The sequence below is a fragment of the Lontra canadensis genome, unplaced genomic scaffold, assembly GCF_010015895.1.
Source record: "Lontra canadensis isolate GAN:19392208 unplaced genomic scaffold, GSC_riverotter_1.0 scaffold53, whole genome shotgun sequence".
NCBI lineage: Eukaryota > Metazoa > Chordata > Mammalia > Carnivora > Mustelidae > Lontra > Lontra canadensis.
The window spans coordinates 820,937-836,549 of record NW_022631047.1 but is presented as its reverse complement, the minus strand read 5'-3'; the positions used below and the strand labels follow the sequence as shown (position 1 = coordinate 836,549).

Here is a 15,613-nt window from a genome sequence, read left to right as displayed (position 1 = left end):
AGGTGAGGAGCCATTAAAGAGCGAGCTTTCTGAGACAGGGGGCGGTGCACTGGTGACAGGCGTACATGTCAACCAATAATATCTCGACAACCTCATGACCCCGCCTTTTGACTCATAAACATCTAATCAGGTGAGTGATGGAGGCGGGTCCAAGTGAAGCTTTAACCAGTACTGGGAAGATTCGGAACTTGAATGGCAGGCAAGGCGGGGTTGAAAGTAGCCTTAGGAAGGCCGCTGCTGACCTTCGCCCCTCCCCCCGGATTTGGCGGGGGCTGACCCTGGCGCCCCGCCCTCTATGACAAATTGGCGGCGTAAAAAGAAACATCTCACTTAAGGACCCAGAGCCTGGGAATTTAAGTGGCACCCTCGTCGATGCGGCCTCCTTTTTGTGGGGCCTCAGAGGACAGCAGTTTTTGGGGTGGCCGGTGCCGGCGGTCTGGGATGTTTTTCGGTGGGGTTGAGACGGAGGCAACTCCAGTAAGTGGTAGCTTGGGGAGACTTTAGCACCCTCCATAATAATTTTTCATACAGACAACTGATATATTCTGAGTCGTATGTAGATGTGAGTAAAGTATCGTTAGAAAACTGTGATGTACAACAAAAAAGAAAAACGACGAGCTTACCGGGAAATTCAGTGTTCAGGCGAATTCCCATGGAGCCCACTACCAACCGCGTTGCTGCTCCTAAGGCCCTCCTAAGTCTCTGAAATTCTGGAATTGCCACCTTGTATGTATATGTATGTTGTGTGTGTGTGTGTGTGTTTTCAGGGGATGATTCAGGTTTGTGGGGAAAGTGAAGTAGGTTTCTGTTTCCCCAGCAATAAAATGGGGGCAACAATTCCCATTTTGCCCACTTTCAGCACTATCCCAATTGCATAAAAGAGGCCAAACAGGGTGACGTGGGTAGCCCTGCGCAGAGAGATTAGTGAAAGGGGAGCTCTGAAACCAGCTATCACATGTACACATTCATATTCTCTCTCTCACATCATTCTTTCGGTAAATAAATATGTAATTAAAGGAGGAAAGTGATAAACTATAAAACTAGGAACTTTTGTTTTTAATGATTACAAACTAAATTACAAATAACGTTAATAGCAAGAACACTTGAAGAGGTGGGAGAAGAGAGACAAAATCATAAAAAGGAAAAAATACTCTTTTTTAAACATTTGCATTACAAAATCCCAAGGTGCACATGGCAACACATCCACCCATTCCCACTTAAAAAACGACTATAACCTGAATGAAATATAAATATAATTGTTCATCCTTCTTTTAAAGAAAAAAATTTTCCCAATGCCCTCATTCAGTCCCAGCCCTAAAAAAGTGTCAGCATTCTCAAAATGATGTCTAAACCCTAATTTCCACTCCCGTGGGGGTTGGCCTTCAGAGGAAGATAGGACCTAGGATATTAAGAACTAAGAATCTTAAAAGGAAGAGAAACATTCAGACAACTTTTCCTTGCCTCATAAGGCCACGGTAAAGCACAGTCCCTGTCCTAGAGCTTCCTAGACACCTCTTGCCCATAAGAGGGACAGATAGGGGGACTAGGGGCAATCATTTCTATTGTAGTCCCATCAGGGCTACAGAGACTGGGAGTCTTGAGTCTCCTAGACTGTTAGGTGAGATGAAACACTATAACTAGGGTATAAACTGGCTGGTCTATTTTTTAACCTAATTATTTAAAACAGGGCCCTCCCTATGTTTTTGTTTTGCTTGGTTTTCAAAAGTTCCAACTTAGGTCCTCTGCTATCAGTTGGTCTTACACAGTGGCCGCAGAAGGATTGGTATGTCTGTCATCTTAAACATAGGAAATAATAATTTCAGGGCTTTCAGAGATTGGGATGGCAAACCCTATGTGGGGGGCGGGGCGAGAGAAAGAGTCAGTCCTTTTTTTTTTTTTTTTTAAATACCAGCCCTCCTCAGCAATGACTAAGAGGAGGGGGAGAGGGTGGTGGAGGGACTTAAGTGCATCTAATACTGAAGCTTCCTTTCATTTTCACCTGTTTCTCCCCCTACCCCTTATATCCCGAGTTGGCTGGCTAAGAAGGGGAGGTGGGTGTGAAGGCAGCCAGACCAGAACAGAGGGCAAATAGCCCAGGGCCAAGCCAAATGAGGGCCCTCTGGAGGAGAGGGTGAGACTTGGGGTAGGGGCTGGAGGAAAGACTTCAGAGTCGAAGGTGGGGTACTGGCTTGGTCACATCCTGGAAGAAAGGGTGAGCCAGAGCTGCCTTTGCCGAAATCCGCTTGTTGGGGTCGTAGTGCAGCATTTGCTGGAGGGAGAGATGTATGCTGACTTCAGTGATATGACAGTGGACTACAAGGGCAGCAGGTGTTCCAAGAAATCAGGAAACCAGATTCCTTTCACCCAATTCCCTCCTCCCTATATTTGAATGGGTGTGCCAATAGGGAGAGAGAGAAGCAGGGGCTAGGGAAATGCCAAGACCCAGAGTCCAGGGTCTCATCTTCCTTCATCCTGGAAAAAAAACTGCCCTAGGGGAGTAAATGAGAGGAAATGGGTGCCCATCCCCAACTCTCACCGATAGCAAGCTCCGTCCATCTTCATCCAAGGGAGGAACAACTTTGCTAAAATCCTGCCGGGCCCACTTGGGGAAACTTGGCTTATAATCAGGCATAGAAGTAACTCCTGGCCAAACCACTTCATCTGGGGTCCCCAGAGTCCGAAAGATCCGGAAAAGTTGGTCAATTTCAGAATCTCCAGGGAATAAGGCCCGGCGGGTCACCTGAAAATGGGGAAAGAGAAAAGGCCAAGACCCGCACTGACATCAGTCAAAGCTGCTCCCTGTGCAATGGAGGTTCCCACAGGCAGTGGAAGGTCAGCAGGGCCCCATGACTCCCTCCCCAGGGCCTTTCATGGGGTCAGTCACACAGAGCTTGAGACAATGAAGTCCCTTCATCTCTCTCCTCGCCCCCTCCTTCCTTCCCCCAACCATGCCTTTGCAGATCCCCAAGGCTGGGTGGGGCTGGGAGGGGGTGAATGTCTGGGGTGCCACTGACATGTAGCAAAGGGATCCCAAGCCACTCACGGGGTGTGGGGTAGACACTGCGGTCATCCCCCCTCCTTGTGATGCAGCCACTTCTAGATAGGAGCACAGCGGGCAGAGACTGTGTCTTCCATTTCTTCTGTGTTCCCCACAGCACCTAGCATGGTGCTGGGTACACACTAGGTGCTTAACAAATATTTTTTGATGAATTGAGAGAGGAATATGGGCAATTGTAAGGTAATGTACTGGGGGATAAATGCATATTTTATATACAGGCTAATGGTCTTTAAGCCCCCAGTTACAACCCAAATAAAAGACCATAAAACAAATTTTTGATTTGATCTGAAAATGCAGCCCACTCCACTGTTATATTAAAGGGGACAAAAGCTCCTATAAAAGGCTGGGTCTTGGGGATCCTTTATTCTGAAGAGCCAGAAGTCGAGGGGGACATGATTTAAGTTTGTAGTTTAAATAAACAGTATGGATAAGGTGAATACAGTTGGTTTTGCTGTATTCCTGGAACCCTACAATAAGGCCTACAGGCCAAATGAAGGAGGCACCGAATGGTAGGTACTCATTCTCCCAAATAAATGCAAACTAAAGCTAAAACAGCTACAGATTTAGCTCAATTTGTCGATAGGAGATGTGTATTGAGGGCTAAGGCCGTCTGAGGCTGTACCAACATTGTGGTTGACATCAGGGACAACAGTCCTGTCCTTTCCCCCCTACCCGCCTTGGTGCTACTCTAGAGAAAGAAGTCCTATGATAACAGAAGGGCCACAGGTCTAGGCAGAGAAATAGTTCTGGTGTTCTTGAATATGGGGAAGAGTAAGCTGGGTGGAACTTGGGCTTGCCTCCGTACCATCTCAGCAAAGATGCAGCCCAGACTCCAGATATCTACAGCTGTGGAGTAGTACTTGCAGCCCAGAAGGATTTCAGGTGCTCGGTACCACAGGGTCACCACCTGGGGACAAGAGCAGGAAGAGGAGGGGTGGTGCACAGGGCATGGTGATTCCCACATCTCAGCTCCTCAGTGTTACTCTGCTAACTCTCTTTCCCTTCATCCTTCCCATATTTCTGACTTTCCCTCATTAAATGACTACAGACAACTTCTTAGACCAGAGTTAGCCTCGCCCATGACTCTGAGGACCATATTTTCTGAACCCACAATTTGCAACCCTCCTGGAAAACTTGAGACAAGCGGTCATAATTTTAATAGTGTGCCATCCAGCTTTCCTGGCTTGGTACCTATCAAAGCCCAATTAGCCCCACAGTATGAACTCAGTGCATACTCTAAAACTTCTTGGGGTGCCAGAGATACTTTCCATCTAATGGAGAGAGAAACTGCTGGCCAGGTAGGTTTAGTAATTTTGTGAATGTCCTTGTTAACACCTCCCAGAAGCTCAGAGAAGAAATGCAGAGAGGGTCTCACCTCGTGGGTGTAAGTACGAACAGGGACTCCAAAGGCTCTGGCTAGTCCAAAGTCTGCTAGCTTGATGGCCCCCTCTGCATTGATAAGCAGATTCTGAGGTTTGAGGTCTCGGTGCAGAACCCGATGAGAATGGCAGAAGGCTAGGCCCTGGAGCAGCTGGAACAGATAGCTCTGACAAAGAAGAGAGAGAGGACTTTGTTTCTCTACCACAGTGAGCTATTAGGGTCTACTCTCTGACTGCAAAGCTTGACTACAGCCTTTTACTGTATTGGATTATAATGACATGTTTATAAACTGTATCTCCCCATGGAGTGAGAGGCCCTTCCAGTGAAGACAAGGACCAGGTCTTATTTAGTTTTGCATCTCTTTTCCATATCCTGTGCCTAGCACATTGAATGTGCTCAATGTGCATTGAATAAACGCTTGTTGACAGACTGAAAGTAGCTCAGGGAGTAAAGAACCCAGCCCTAGAACAGACAGCAGTGATTCACTATTTCTCCTACCAAACAAGTGGAAGGCTTTTTGGAGGAATCTACCAAGTGCCCTCATCCCATTTATCTGAGTTTCATCTGACTTTCCACCTGTGCTACAAAGTTGACTCACTAGAGTTTCAACTTCTTTGATTCTCCTGACCAGCCCAGGGGTTAATAAGCATAATGAGCAGTGAAAGAGCCACAAAAGAAAGGTGTGTGTGTGTGTGTGTGTAGGGGGATGAGGGCTGGGAAGGAAGCCAAGATTAAAAATCATCACTCTGTCTGAATTGCCCCCTTTCAGTACCCACAAAACTTGCCCATGTTGGGGAGGAGTTGATGAGAAGGATTACCTTGATGAGGGGAAGAGGAATGCCAGTCAAAGCAGAGGCATCCATAAATTTCTTCAGATCCTGATGCAGAAACTCAAAAACCAGGTAGAGTTTGTTTTCCGTGTGGATGACATCCAGCAGCCTAGGTAAGGGAGGTCCACGAATGGAGGTGAGTTAGAGTAAGACCCAGGCTACACAGACAGAACACATCCTCCTTCACTGTCAGAGCACTTTCTAGGTGTATACTTACTTGACAATGTTAGGGTGGTTAAGCTCCTTAAGCAGAGAGATCTCTCGTATAGCAGTACTGGGTACACCCTCCGTCTCACTTGGAGAGGTTGAGAAAGCAGAGATAGGAATGTGGTTACAAATACTCCTTTCCTCCCAGCCCAGTCATTCTTTTCCTCCCAATGAGAGACCACCCCAGCATTCCCTAGGAAAGTGAGAAAAGAAAAAGGGTGCTGTAGGAGTTAATTCATGGGTGGACAGGGAGTGGCTTTTGGATACGTTAATGTCATTATTTCTTCTTTTCCCAGGGGTAGGTAAGTAAAGCCTTCTGGTGGAGGTCAAGAAGAGAGAAAGTAACTGGGAAAAAATAGGAGTAGCAGCACCCAGCCTCCCTAGAGGGGCCAGTGAGGTTCAACTGCCATTCTTTTGAAAGAGGTAGAGAATTCTAAGATGAGGGTGGGGCTGGGGCAGTGAGGAGGGCTCTTCATTCAGAAAGGTGCTCTTCACCGGTTCCCACAAAACCCAACTCTACGGAGTCCTGGACCCCATCTCTGAGGCCTCCTTCCTCTTTCTGAGTCTTTCTGACTGCACATTTGGGGGCATCACTCGGCTTTGGGGAGGAAGTTTCCCGTAGATTCTACAGTGCCCTATACTCTCCACAGGGAAACCCTTCACTGTCCTCCAACCCACCTCTCCACTTCAAAAGAAGTCCCTCCCTGCTACCTTCCGGTCCTTGGACGGCTACCCGCCTCTTGGGGTGGGGGCGGGGGGCACTCAAGGAGCTCCCGAGTTAGAGGAGTCCCGGGTACAGAGGCCACTCACGTGTCCAGGCGGATTTTTTTAAGCGCCACCACTTCTCCCGTCACCTTGTTTTTGGCTTTGTACACAACTCCGTACGTGCCCTCTCCGATCTTTTCCACTTTTTGGAAGTTCTCCATGAAGCGCTAGCGAGTCGGGTCAGCCCGGCCCTGGAGCTGGGGCCTGGGAACCCTGCAAAAGGCGGGCCCCGGCTCTCGGGGAGTGGAGGAGGGGGAAACCCGCCCAGCTCTGCTGCCCCAGGTCGGGATGGAACGGAGTGTATCTCTCGCTCTTGTCAATTTGTCCAACTTGAAACAATGTTGCCGCCTCCCCTCCAGTTCCCTACCGCCACCAGAGGCCCCGCCCCTCCTTCCCGCGTTTCCCTAGCTCCGCCCCTAACCCTTCCTATTGGTTAACGTCAGAGCGGAGGGTGAATCCAGCGCCCTACCCGCCGCAAATGACTCCACCTCACGCAAGTTTAGTTCGGAGGCTACTTAACGCAAGTTTCTGTCTCGGTGGGGAAGCTAAATGCTTTTTCCAAGTACCTGGTTTGAAGTCGAATTTCTCACCTGTTTCTGAATCTGTAGGGATTTCCTGATCTCTAATTTGCCGTTTCACCAACCCTAGGGAAAATGTGTCTCGTCCTAAGATTAAATTACACCTGGCCCAGAAGCTCTGTTTTAACAGCAGGAAGCTAGGAATCTCGTTGTGTGGGTTTTTTGGGCTTCAAAAAGGTTCTTCCCGTCTCTTTTACCCACCTTATTCTGTCTCTGTGGTTTGGGATGCACGGCCTCTGTTTCTGAGAGGTTTCCTGGCTTGACTCAAAAACTAGATTGATTCACTAGCCTATGATGAATTTTATGTGTGGTACATGTTACGTAGTTGACCTTCCACCAATTATTTCCGATTTCCCAGTCAAGAAGGGTGTGACCTAGTGAAACCAAAAACTGTCATTGAGTAGCGGATGTCCAGTGACCAGGATCCCTTGTCAGTTCTGCCTTTCTCTGGTCCTCCTGCCCCTCCCAAGCTTCTCCTGAAGGGAGAGAAGGAAGGGCTATGCAAATGAGCACCCCTCTCCTATATAGGGGCTTGTCCCAGCCCCCCAGCGTCTTTCGTTGCTGGAAGAAAGAACAAGATGAGTCTGGTCCTGAGAAAATGCCTTCTCTTTATGGCTGTGATGAGTTCTTTTCTGGCTGTGGGGGCCACAGAAGGTGAGTGTGGGGTGTGTGGACATGAACAAGTGTGAATTTGTGGTTGCACACCTGCTCTGGTTTTTCCCCTCCTCATGGGAGATACCAGCAATATTTCAGGCTTCTCCTACCCATTTGATTTAGCGATGGCATGGGCATCTGAGCTCCCTCACTATGCGGAGATTTGGGACTGAGCTTGAAAATAATCCCATCTGCTTGGAAGGGCAAAAGGATAGTGGGTCATTGTGGCCCTAATTCTGAGGCTCCCTGGACAATGAGCTGGAGCAGGGGCTTCAAAAGGGAATACATGGAAGACTTAGGGAATGACTCAGGCACTTGGGATAGGGTGAGGACTTAAAGAATATGGTATTGGATAGAAAAGGTAAGGAGGTACCACCTCCCCTCTTTGGGATGGGGATGGGTGAACACAGCTCATGCTTTTGTTCTAGGGCTGGAAGAGACAGGCAGAGGGGTCTCAGCTGAGCATCACATGAAAAGGCTCTGGGGGATTGGGGCCTCGTGACAGGAGCAAGGGGTGGAGGTGGGGGTGGTGAGAGGGTCTGGAATGTCCCGTGCTGCTCTGAGGAGGGAGGGTTGGGAGTGAAGAAAGAAAGGGATATCTTATGATTCTCTTACTCTTGTGGTGAGATGCTCAATGAGATGATTCTAGACGCCCCCCCACCCCCCGCAGACTCAGCTAGGTTTCCAGTACACATTAGAAATGGAGTGAAGATAGTTTCTCCTGTGCTAAAATATAGATATCATATCCCCCTCTCCCCTTTGTCTCTCTAGATCCTTGGTCTCCAGACTTCTGGGAAGTTCTCCTTGATCTGACTTCCCTCTTCTATGCTGCAGTTTCAAGTCTTTTTCTTTACTATTTCCTTAATGTATTCTGGAAACATTCTGTTCACACCTGTCTACCTGAGCCTCTTAAAAGATTGTGCTTACTTTTTGGATACTGGTTTTTTCAATCATAAGATATTTTTAGATATTCATGAAATTTTATATGAATTGGGTTCTATAATTTTGTCCATTGTGAAAAGACATTGTGCTTATTCAAGAAAATGTTCATATTTTTTACAGATACGTACTGAAATTGTAGAGTTAAAATAAAAAGACGTCTGCAGTTTGCTTCTAAATACTTTAGCCAACAAATAAACAAACAAAAACGACAAAGGACAGATAAAGCAAATGTGGCAAGATGTTGATAGTTGTTGTACCTGGGTGAGGCGTATATAGATCCTTTTTTTTTTTTAAGATTTTATTTATTTATTTGACAGAGATCACAAGGAGGCAGAGAGGCAGGCAGAGAGAGAGGGGGAAGCAGCCTCCCTGCCGAGCAGAGAGCCCGATGCGGGGCTCGATCCCAGGACCCTGAGATCATGACCTGAGCCAAAGGCAGAGGCCTTAACCCACTGAGCCACCCAGGCGCCCCTAGATCCTTTTTTCATACCCTATGAGGGAGCTCAGATGCCCATGCCATCGCTAAATCAAATGGGTAGGAGAAGCCTGAAATAAGATCATATCAGATCATGTCCTTTTTTCTCAGCCCTCTCTCTTGGTCAGTTATAATTTTGTCTGCTTGGTCCCCACTCCGAAATTCTGCCTGCCTCTGATCCATCCTCTACACTGCTTGCCATGGTGGTCCTTCAAAAACACGGATCTGGTCATATTCAAAAATCTTCTGAAGGGTAAATTTTATGCTATAGGAATTATGTCTCAATGAAACAAACACAATCTCCTGCTGTGGCCTACCCTACAGAATAAAGGCCAAATTCCTTTGCTTGGCACTCAGGGCCTTTACTTGTCTTCTTGGCCTCATCTCTTACAGTGTGTATCAACCACACGGGAAGTTTCTATCATGCCTCCATGCATCCTCTTGTGCTGGTCCTTCTGCCCAGAGTGCTCTATCCCACAGGCCAACTCCTCACTCCAGTGGTCTTTCCCAATCTGCCAAAGTGGAACCAATCTCTTTAGTCTGTTGTTTTGTTGCACTTTGTGCATGTCTGTTATGGCTTATATTAAGCACTGCCTTGAATTATTAGAATTGTATGGACATGTCTTGAATCCCTCCAGGGCCGTATCTTATTCATTTCTTAAGTCCTTTGTACCTAGCACAGTGAGTGGTACATGGTGGCTATTCAGTAATTTAAAATCCCCTGACAGGGGCGCCTGGGTGGCTCAGTGGGTTAAAGCCTCTGCCTTCAGCTTGGGTCATGATTCCAGGGTCCTGGGATCGAGCCCCACATCGGGTTCTCTGCTCAGCAGGGAGCCTGCTTCCTCCTTTCTCTCTCTGCCTGCCTCTCTGCCTACTTGTGATCTGTATTTGTCAAATAAATAAGTAAAATCTTTAAAAAAATAAAATCCCCTGACAAGGGACTGAGGGGTGAACCTAGAGCCTTCATGGTACCTTCTTTACAGGACCCAGAAACCAGGACTGGCTTGGTGTCCCAAGGCAGCTTACAACTAAAGCCTGGAACAGGCAGCTGTATCCAGAGTGGGCAGAAATACAGAGGCCTGACTGCTGGAGAGGTGGGAAATTGGCAATTTCCAGGGGGGCATGGGATGCCAAGAGGAGCAAGATATGGGTTGAATGGAGCTTGGGAAGATGGGAAGGGGAAAGGTATAAGGGGAGGAAAAACCAAGGAGTCCCAGCTAATGCAGCTAGTCTTTCCCAGGTGGCCAGGTGTCCTTGAAGGTCAGTAATGATGGGCCTACACTTGTTGGGGCAAATGCCTCCTTCTCTATTGCGCTGCACTTCCCCGAAAGCCAAAAGGTGCTGCCAGATGGTCAGGTCGTCTGGGCCAACAACACCATCATCAATGGTGAGTACCTCTCTACTCCAGGCCCTTATTCCAAGGGCTCAGATTGGTTGGCGTCCCCTGTGAGCTCAAGGAGTGTCCCCCTTCCCCCTACTTTTTTTTTTTTAGCAAATTATATACATATTCTATAATAATCATTGTAGAAAAAAAATTAAAAACACAGATAAAGCAAAAAAATATATATAGTATGCAAAATTGGGGACAAAAGGCCCAATGGACCTAGAGTTTAGACAGACATAGATTTAAATTTATAAATAGTATGTTTCCCTGGGCAAATTACTTAACTGTTTTGTGCTTCCATTGCCTTCTCTGTACGATGGGGATACAAGGATACTCACCTTGAACATTTGTTGTAAGGATTAAAATGTGATAATATATAAAGAATTGAGCATAATACCTACCCTAGGCTAAGGTGAGGCCCAGTAAATGTTAGCTGATGCTCTTATTGTTTTTATCCCACTAGCTAGGGCAAAACACTGTAAACATGTTGATATGTGATATTCTAGTCTCTTTCCTCTGTCATTGAGTACATATGGATCTTTAATTCCAGTTTCCATTCTTTCTGCTACCACCCCAAATGGGTGATAGCAAAGGGAACATACTATGTAGCTAAGGAGTATTCCCACAGCTCCCCTCTGGGAGCCCTGGTAGGGGTTTTGATGCATAGAAAGGAATGCCAGGTTTCAAGGATGACTCTGTATCTACCCTTCAGGGAGCCAGGTGTGGAGAGGACAGCCAGTGTATCCCCAGGTATCTGACGATGCCTGCATCTTCCCTGATGGGAGAGCCTGCCCATCTGGCCCTTGGTCTCAGACAAGAAGCTTTGTTTATGTCTGGAAGACCTGGGGTGAGTCATCCATACTTGGATTCACCTCTTTCTACCTGATCCCGTTTCATTTTGCTCTGTGAGTTTCCCTAATCTTCATTGCCCCCATGGCTCTTTCCTCTTCTATAACACCTAGCCCCCTCCAACTCTCTATAATATAATTGTTTCTGGGGGCCCTTCCCCAATTATTGTCCTATCCCATGGAGCCCCTTACCAGGATTCCTTTCCTGACCCTCATAGGACAACCTTCCAAATACTATCTGAAATAACCATACTTAATAGATTACTTGACCTTCCTTCTCTGATGTCCAGTCTCTAATCCTTCCCCTCTGTTGCCTTTGATCAGTACCTCCCCAACCCCTGCTTTTCTTTTCAAAAACCTCAGGCCAATACTGGCAAGTTCTGGGGGGCCCAGTGTCAGGACTGAGCATTGTGACAGGCAAGGCAATGCTGGGCACACATACCATGGAAGTGACTGTCTACCACCGCAGGGAGTCCCAGAGCTACGTGCCCCTTGCTCACTCCTGCTCAGCCTTCACCATTACGGGTAAGGATTCAGGAAGGGGCAGAGCCAGTTGCAAGGAGGTGAAAGATGGGGAGGCCTGGCCTGACTGGAAGGGAGAGAAGGGAAAGGGGAAAATGGAATGGGGAAAGGGGAAATGGTGTGTAACCTTAAAGGGGCAGAGCCAGGAAGATGTGGGCGGAAGAATGTGGGGCTTGGAGCCAGTGAAGGTCCAGTTAGCTTGAGTTGGAGGGTGTGGCTGTGAAAGCAGCTGTGGCCCAGGTCTAGTTCTCACCTTTTCTGGCTCCAATCCCAGACCAGGTGCCCTTCTCCGTGAGTGTGTCCCAGCTGCAGGCCTTGGATGGAGGGAACAAGCACTTCCTGAGAAATCATCCTTTGACCTTTGCCCTCCAGCTTCATGACCCCAGTGGTTATTTGTCCGGGGCCGACCTCTCCTACACCTGGGACTTTGGAGACCATACTGGGACCCTGATCTCTCGGGCCCTTGTGGTCACTCACACTTACCTAGAATCCGGCCCAATCACTGCCCAGGTGGTGCTGCAGGCTGCCATTCCTCTCACATCCTGTGGCTCCTCCCCAGTTCCAGTCACCACAGATGGGCATGTGCCAACCGCAGAGGCCCCTGGCACCACAGCTGGGCACGTGCCTACTGCAGAAGTCAGAAGTACTACACGTAGTCAGGTGCCAACTGCGGAGCCTTCCAGAACCACAGCTGTGCAGATGCCGACCATGGAGGTCACTACACTCGTACAGGTGTCAAGCACAGAGGGCACAGGTACTACAGCTGAGCAGGTGCCAGGCTCAGAGGTCACAGGTACCACACTTGCAGAGACTGTAGGTACAACCCGTGAAGGGTCAACCACAGAGCACTCTGGAACCACAGCTGCACAGGTAACAACAAAAGAGTCGGTGGAGCCCACAGCTGGAGAGATGCCCACACCTGAGCCTGAGGGTCCAGATGCCAACCCCTTCGTGTCTACGGAAGGTATTACAGGTAAGAGGGCCAGTGTGAATAAGGTTCATTGGGGTGGGGCATTTGTCACTACTCTGAAGAGCTCAAAGCTCTTCAAAGCTCCCATTAGTTTTCGGCCCTCAAGTCCCTCTTAGTAACATGGAATAGATCTGGAGTTCAGGAAACCAGTGTCTTCCCCTGGGCCATGGAGCGAGTGCTTGCTCCTTCTCTATCCCTGAGGAGAGCTATTTCCTGAGGAGAAGGCCAGGGAACACACTGTGGTCATTTACATAATAATCGGATCTCACTTTTCTGTGCAAGTATAAATGCATAATATTCTGTCTTAGATTCTGGCACCATTTCCCACCCCTGGATTCTATCCTAAAGCAGGTCAACCTGAAATTGTGGTAGGAACGCTGAAAAGGTAGGCGTGACAGGGTGGCACTTTTGTTGTGTCTAGCCAAGGACCCAGCACGATGTGGGGGGAGAGAAACATTTGGGATTTCTTAAAACTCCAACTCTACTCCTAACTGTGTGACTCTAGGGTGCCCATTCCTCCTTCTGGGCTCTAGTTTCCTTATCTTTAAAATAAGGTTTTCCAGGTCTTGTCTGATTCCAGGTCAGGATCCACCAGCTCTGGGTCTACCTAGAAAAATGCCTGTGTGGCCTCTACTTCCAGGTGAGTCATTTGTCTCTTCTTCAATCCTCTCCTGCCAGGTTCCCAGAGTCCCCTGCTGGATGATGCAGCTACCTTAATCCTGGCAAAGCGACAGACCCCCCTGGATTGTGTTCTATATCGATACGGCTCCTTTTCACTCACCCTGGACATTGTCCGTGAGTCTTGACTGCTTTGGGGGCTGGTGGAGGGAGGTGTGTACTGCTTAAGGCCGGCCAGTGGAAGCATACCTCGGAGGGAGTTACTCATTGGGACAAGAACACTCAAATCCCAGGGGTTTTCTTTTGAAGGCAGGGATGGGATTGGGGAAGCAGGCCTAGGGTTCTCCTCTCTGTGGGCCTTTGGAGAGGCCTGGTAGAGGCATCCCAGACCTAAACTCTTGCAACTTTGCAGGGGGTATTGAGAGAGCTGAGATCCTGCAGGCTGTGCCATCCAGCGAAGGGGATGCATTTGAGCTGACAGTTTCTTGCCAAGGAGGGTGAGTGTTCCACTAGTTGTCCTGAGAACTCTTAGGTTGACTGTTGCATTGCCCACGTCTTCCTGGCTCTGCCCCTTTAAGGTTACACACCATTTCCCCCATTGTCTAGTGCTCCTTCCCAGTTGCCCTGACTTAAGCTGGACACCTCTTGCAGGCTGCCCAAGGAAGCTTGCATGGACATCTCCTCACCAGGCTGCCGGCCCCCTGCCCAGCGGCTCTGTCAGCCTGTGCCACCCAGCCCCGCCTGCCAGCTGGTTTTACACCAAGTCCTGAAGGGTGGCTCAGGGACCTACTGCCTCAATGTGTCTTTGGCCGATGCCAACAGTCTGGCAATGGTCAGCACCCAGCTTGTAATGCCTGGTAGGTACCTGGACAAGAGTTAGGATGAAGAGGGGGAATGGGCAGAGGCTATGTGGCAGGGAGCAGACGCTAACTGAAGCCTGGGATTCTGCTCACAGGTCAAGAAGCGGGACCTGGACAGGCTCCCCTGTTTGTGGGCATCTTGCTGGTGTTGATGGCTACGGTGCTTGTATCTCTGATATATAGGTGAGGGTCCCACTGTCTAGTTCACACCCCCTTCTCCCTTATTACCACTACTCATTTTTCCTCAAGAGGAGAAGAAACCACCACTTCTTTTGAAGAAGCATGGTATCCAAGGAAAGAGCCCAAACTTGGAAGTTAAATGGACCTGGGCTGTAGTCTGGCTGGAGGGACCTTGGGAAAGTAGCTTAACATCTCTGAACCTCTAATAAGTAGGAAAACTAGTATCTGCCATAGGGGGCTGTTGTAAGGATTAGAGATAATGTGGGTAAAGCACCCAGCTCTGAAGCAGGAGTATAATAAGTGATGATACTGATGACTATTGTTATTAATAATATCAAGAGTGGGGGCACCTGGGTGGCTCAGTGGGTTAAGCCTCTGCCTTCGGCTCAGGTCATGATCCCAGGGTTCTTGGATCAAGCCCCGCATCGGGCTCTCTGCTCAGCGGGGAGCCTGCTTCTCCCTCTCTCTCTGCCTGCCTCTCTGCCTACTTGTGATCTCTCTCTGTCAAATAAATAAATAAAATCTTTAAAAAAAATAATATCAAGAGTGGAGTAAACTGGGGTGCCTGGGTGGCTCAGTGGGTTAGGCCTCTGCCTTCAGCTCAGGTCATGATCTCAGGGTCCTAGGATCGAGCCCTGCATCGGGCTCTCTCTCAGCAGGGAACCTGCTTCCCCCTCTCTCTGCCTGCCTCTCCATCTACTTGTGATCTCTCTGTCAAATAAATAAAAATCTTAAAAAAAAAAAAAAAGAGTGGAGGAAATTGGGTGACCTGAGTCCTCTGCCCATATGTGAGAAGGGCAGATCCTCAGGCTTAGAATGCCAAGGTCCTCAAAGCCGGGAAACTTGTAGGGTAAGAGGGGAATGGACAGAGGTTACCATAAAAACAAGACAAGATGAAACTTGTTGGTGAGAATGGGAGGGAGCTAGGATCAAGGTCAAGTAAACCGGGGGCCTCTGTTTTGGAGAAGCACAGATAGGCTTCCCTTGTCCATTGCTAATCAGTTTCTGCCTTCTTCTCCCAATTTCAGGCGAAGACTTCTGAAGCAGGGCTCAGCGATCCCGGTTCCCCAGCTGCCACATGGTAGCACTCATTGGCTGCGGCTGCCCCGGGTCTTCCGCTCTTGCCCCATTGGTGAGAACAGGCCCCTCCTCAGTGGGCAGCAGCAGGTCTGAGTAGTCTCACGTGATGCTGTGATTTGCTGAGGGTGGACAGCCATGCCTATCTTTTCTCCAGTCTTCCCTTGGAGACTACCATTACCTGAAATAAATACTCAGAACCTGATGCTGGTTTTTTTCTCGCTTCTGGGAGCATCTATGTCATTTGAGGAGGGGAGGTATATGG

The 15,613-nt window shown here is 48.6% G+C and overlaps 2 protein-coding genes across 3 annotated transcripts; one reads left to right on the top strand and one right to left on the bottom strand.

Moving 5' to 3' along the window:
- Positions 1 to 1,030: 1,030 nt before the first annotated feature.
- Positions 1,031 to 6,630, bottom strand: CDK2 (cyclin dependent kinase 2). Of its 2 annotated transcripts, XM_032874412.1 has the most exons (8): positions 6,286 to 6,630; positions 5,486 to 5,563; positions 5,257 to 5,377; positions 4,434 to 4,604; positions 3,864 to 3,965; positions 3,044 to 3,187; positions 2,537 to 2,740; positions 1,031 to 2,269 (listed from the first exon to the last, which is right to left on the bottom strand). In XM_032874412.1, exons 1-8 carry the CDS (start codon positions 6,399 to 6,401, stop codon positions 2,165 to 2,167), a joined length of 1,041 nt encoding a protein of 346 aa, XP_032730303.1. In that variant the 5' UTR covers positions 6,402 to 6,630; the 3' UTR covers positions 1,031 to 2,164. The 2 variants fall into 2 exon arrangements, with proteins under 2 accessions (XP_032730303.1, XP_032730304.1); XM_032874413.1 differs by lacking the exon at positions 3,044 to 3,187.
- A 530-nt stretch (positions 6,631 to 7,160) lies between these two features.
- Positions 7,161 to 15,547, top strand: PMEL (premelanosome protein). The gene is made up of 11 exons (XM_032874410.1): positions 7,161 to 7,472; positions 9,873 to 9,983; positions 10,130 to 10,276; positions 10,986 to 11,120; positions 11,485 to 11,646; positions 11,918 to 12,616; positions 13,292 to 13,408; positions 13,644 to 13,728; positions 13,883 to 14,088; positions 14,187 to 14,274; positions 15,300 to 15,547. Exons 1-11 carry the CDS (start codon positions 7,397 to 7,399, stop codon positions 15,442 to 15,444), a joined length of 1,971 nt encoding a protein of 656 aa, XP_032730301.1. The 5' UTR covers positions 7,161 to 7,396; the 3' UTR covers positions 15,445 to 15,547.
- Positions 15,548 to 15,613: the final 66 nt, after the last annotated feature.

Coding starts and splice junctions, on each gene's coding strand:
- CDK2 (XM_032874412.1), bottom strand. CDS start 6,401: ATGGAGAACTTCCAAAAAGTGGAAAAGATCGGAGAGGGCACGTACGGA. Junction 5,378..5,485: donor AACCACCCTAACATTGTCAA/GTAAGTATACAC, acceptor TCCCTTACCTAG/GCTGCTGGATGTCATCCACA. Junction 3,966..4,433: donor TTCGTACTTACACCCACGAG/GTGAGACCCTCT, acceptor TCTTGTCCCCAG/GTGGTGACCCTGTGGTACCG.
- PMEL (XM_032874410.1), top strand. CDS start 7,397: ATGAGTCTGGTCCTGAGAAAATGCCTTCTCTTTATGGCTGTGATGAGT. Junction 12,617..13,291: donor GTCTACGGAAGGTATTACAG/GTAAGAGGGCCA, acceptor CTCTCCTGCCAG/GTTCCCAGAGTCCCCTGCTG. Junction 14,089..14,186: donor CACCCAGCTTGTAATGCCTG/GTAGGTACCTGG, acceptor TTCTGCTCACAG/GTCAAGAAGCGGGACCTGGA.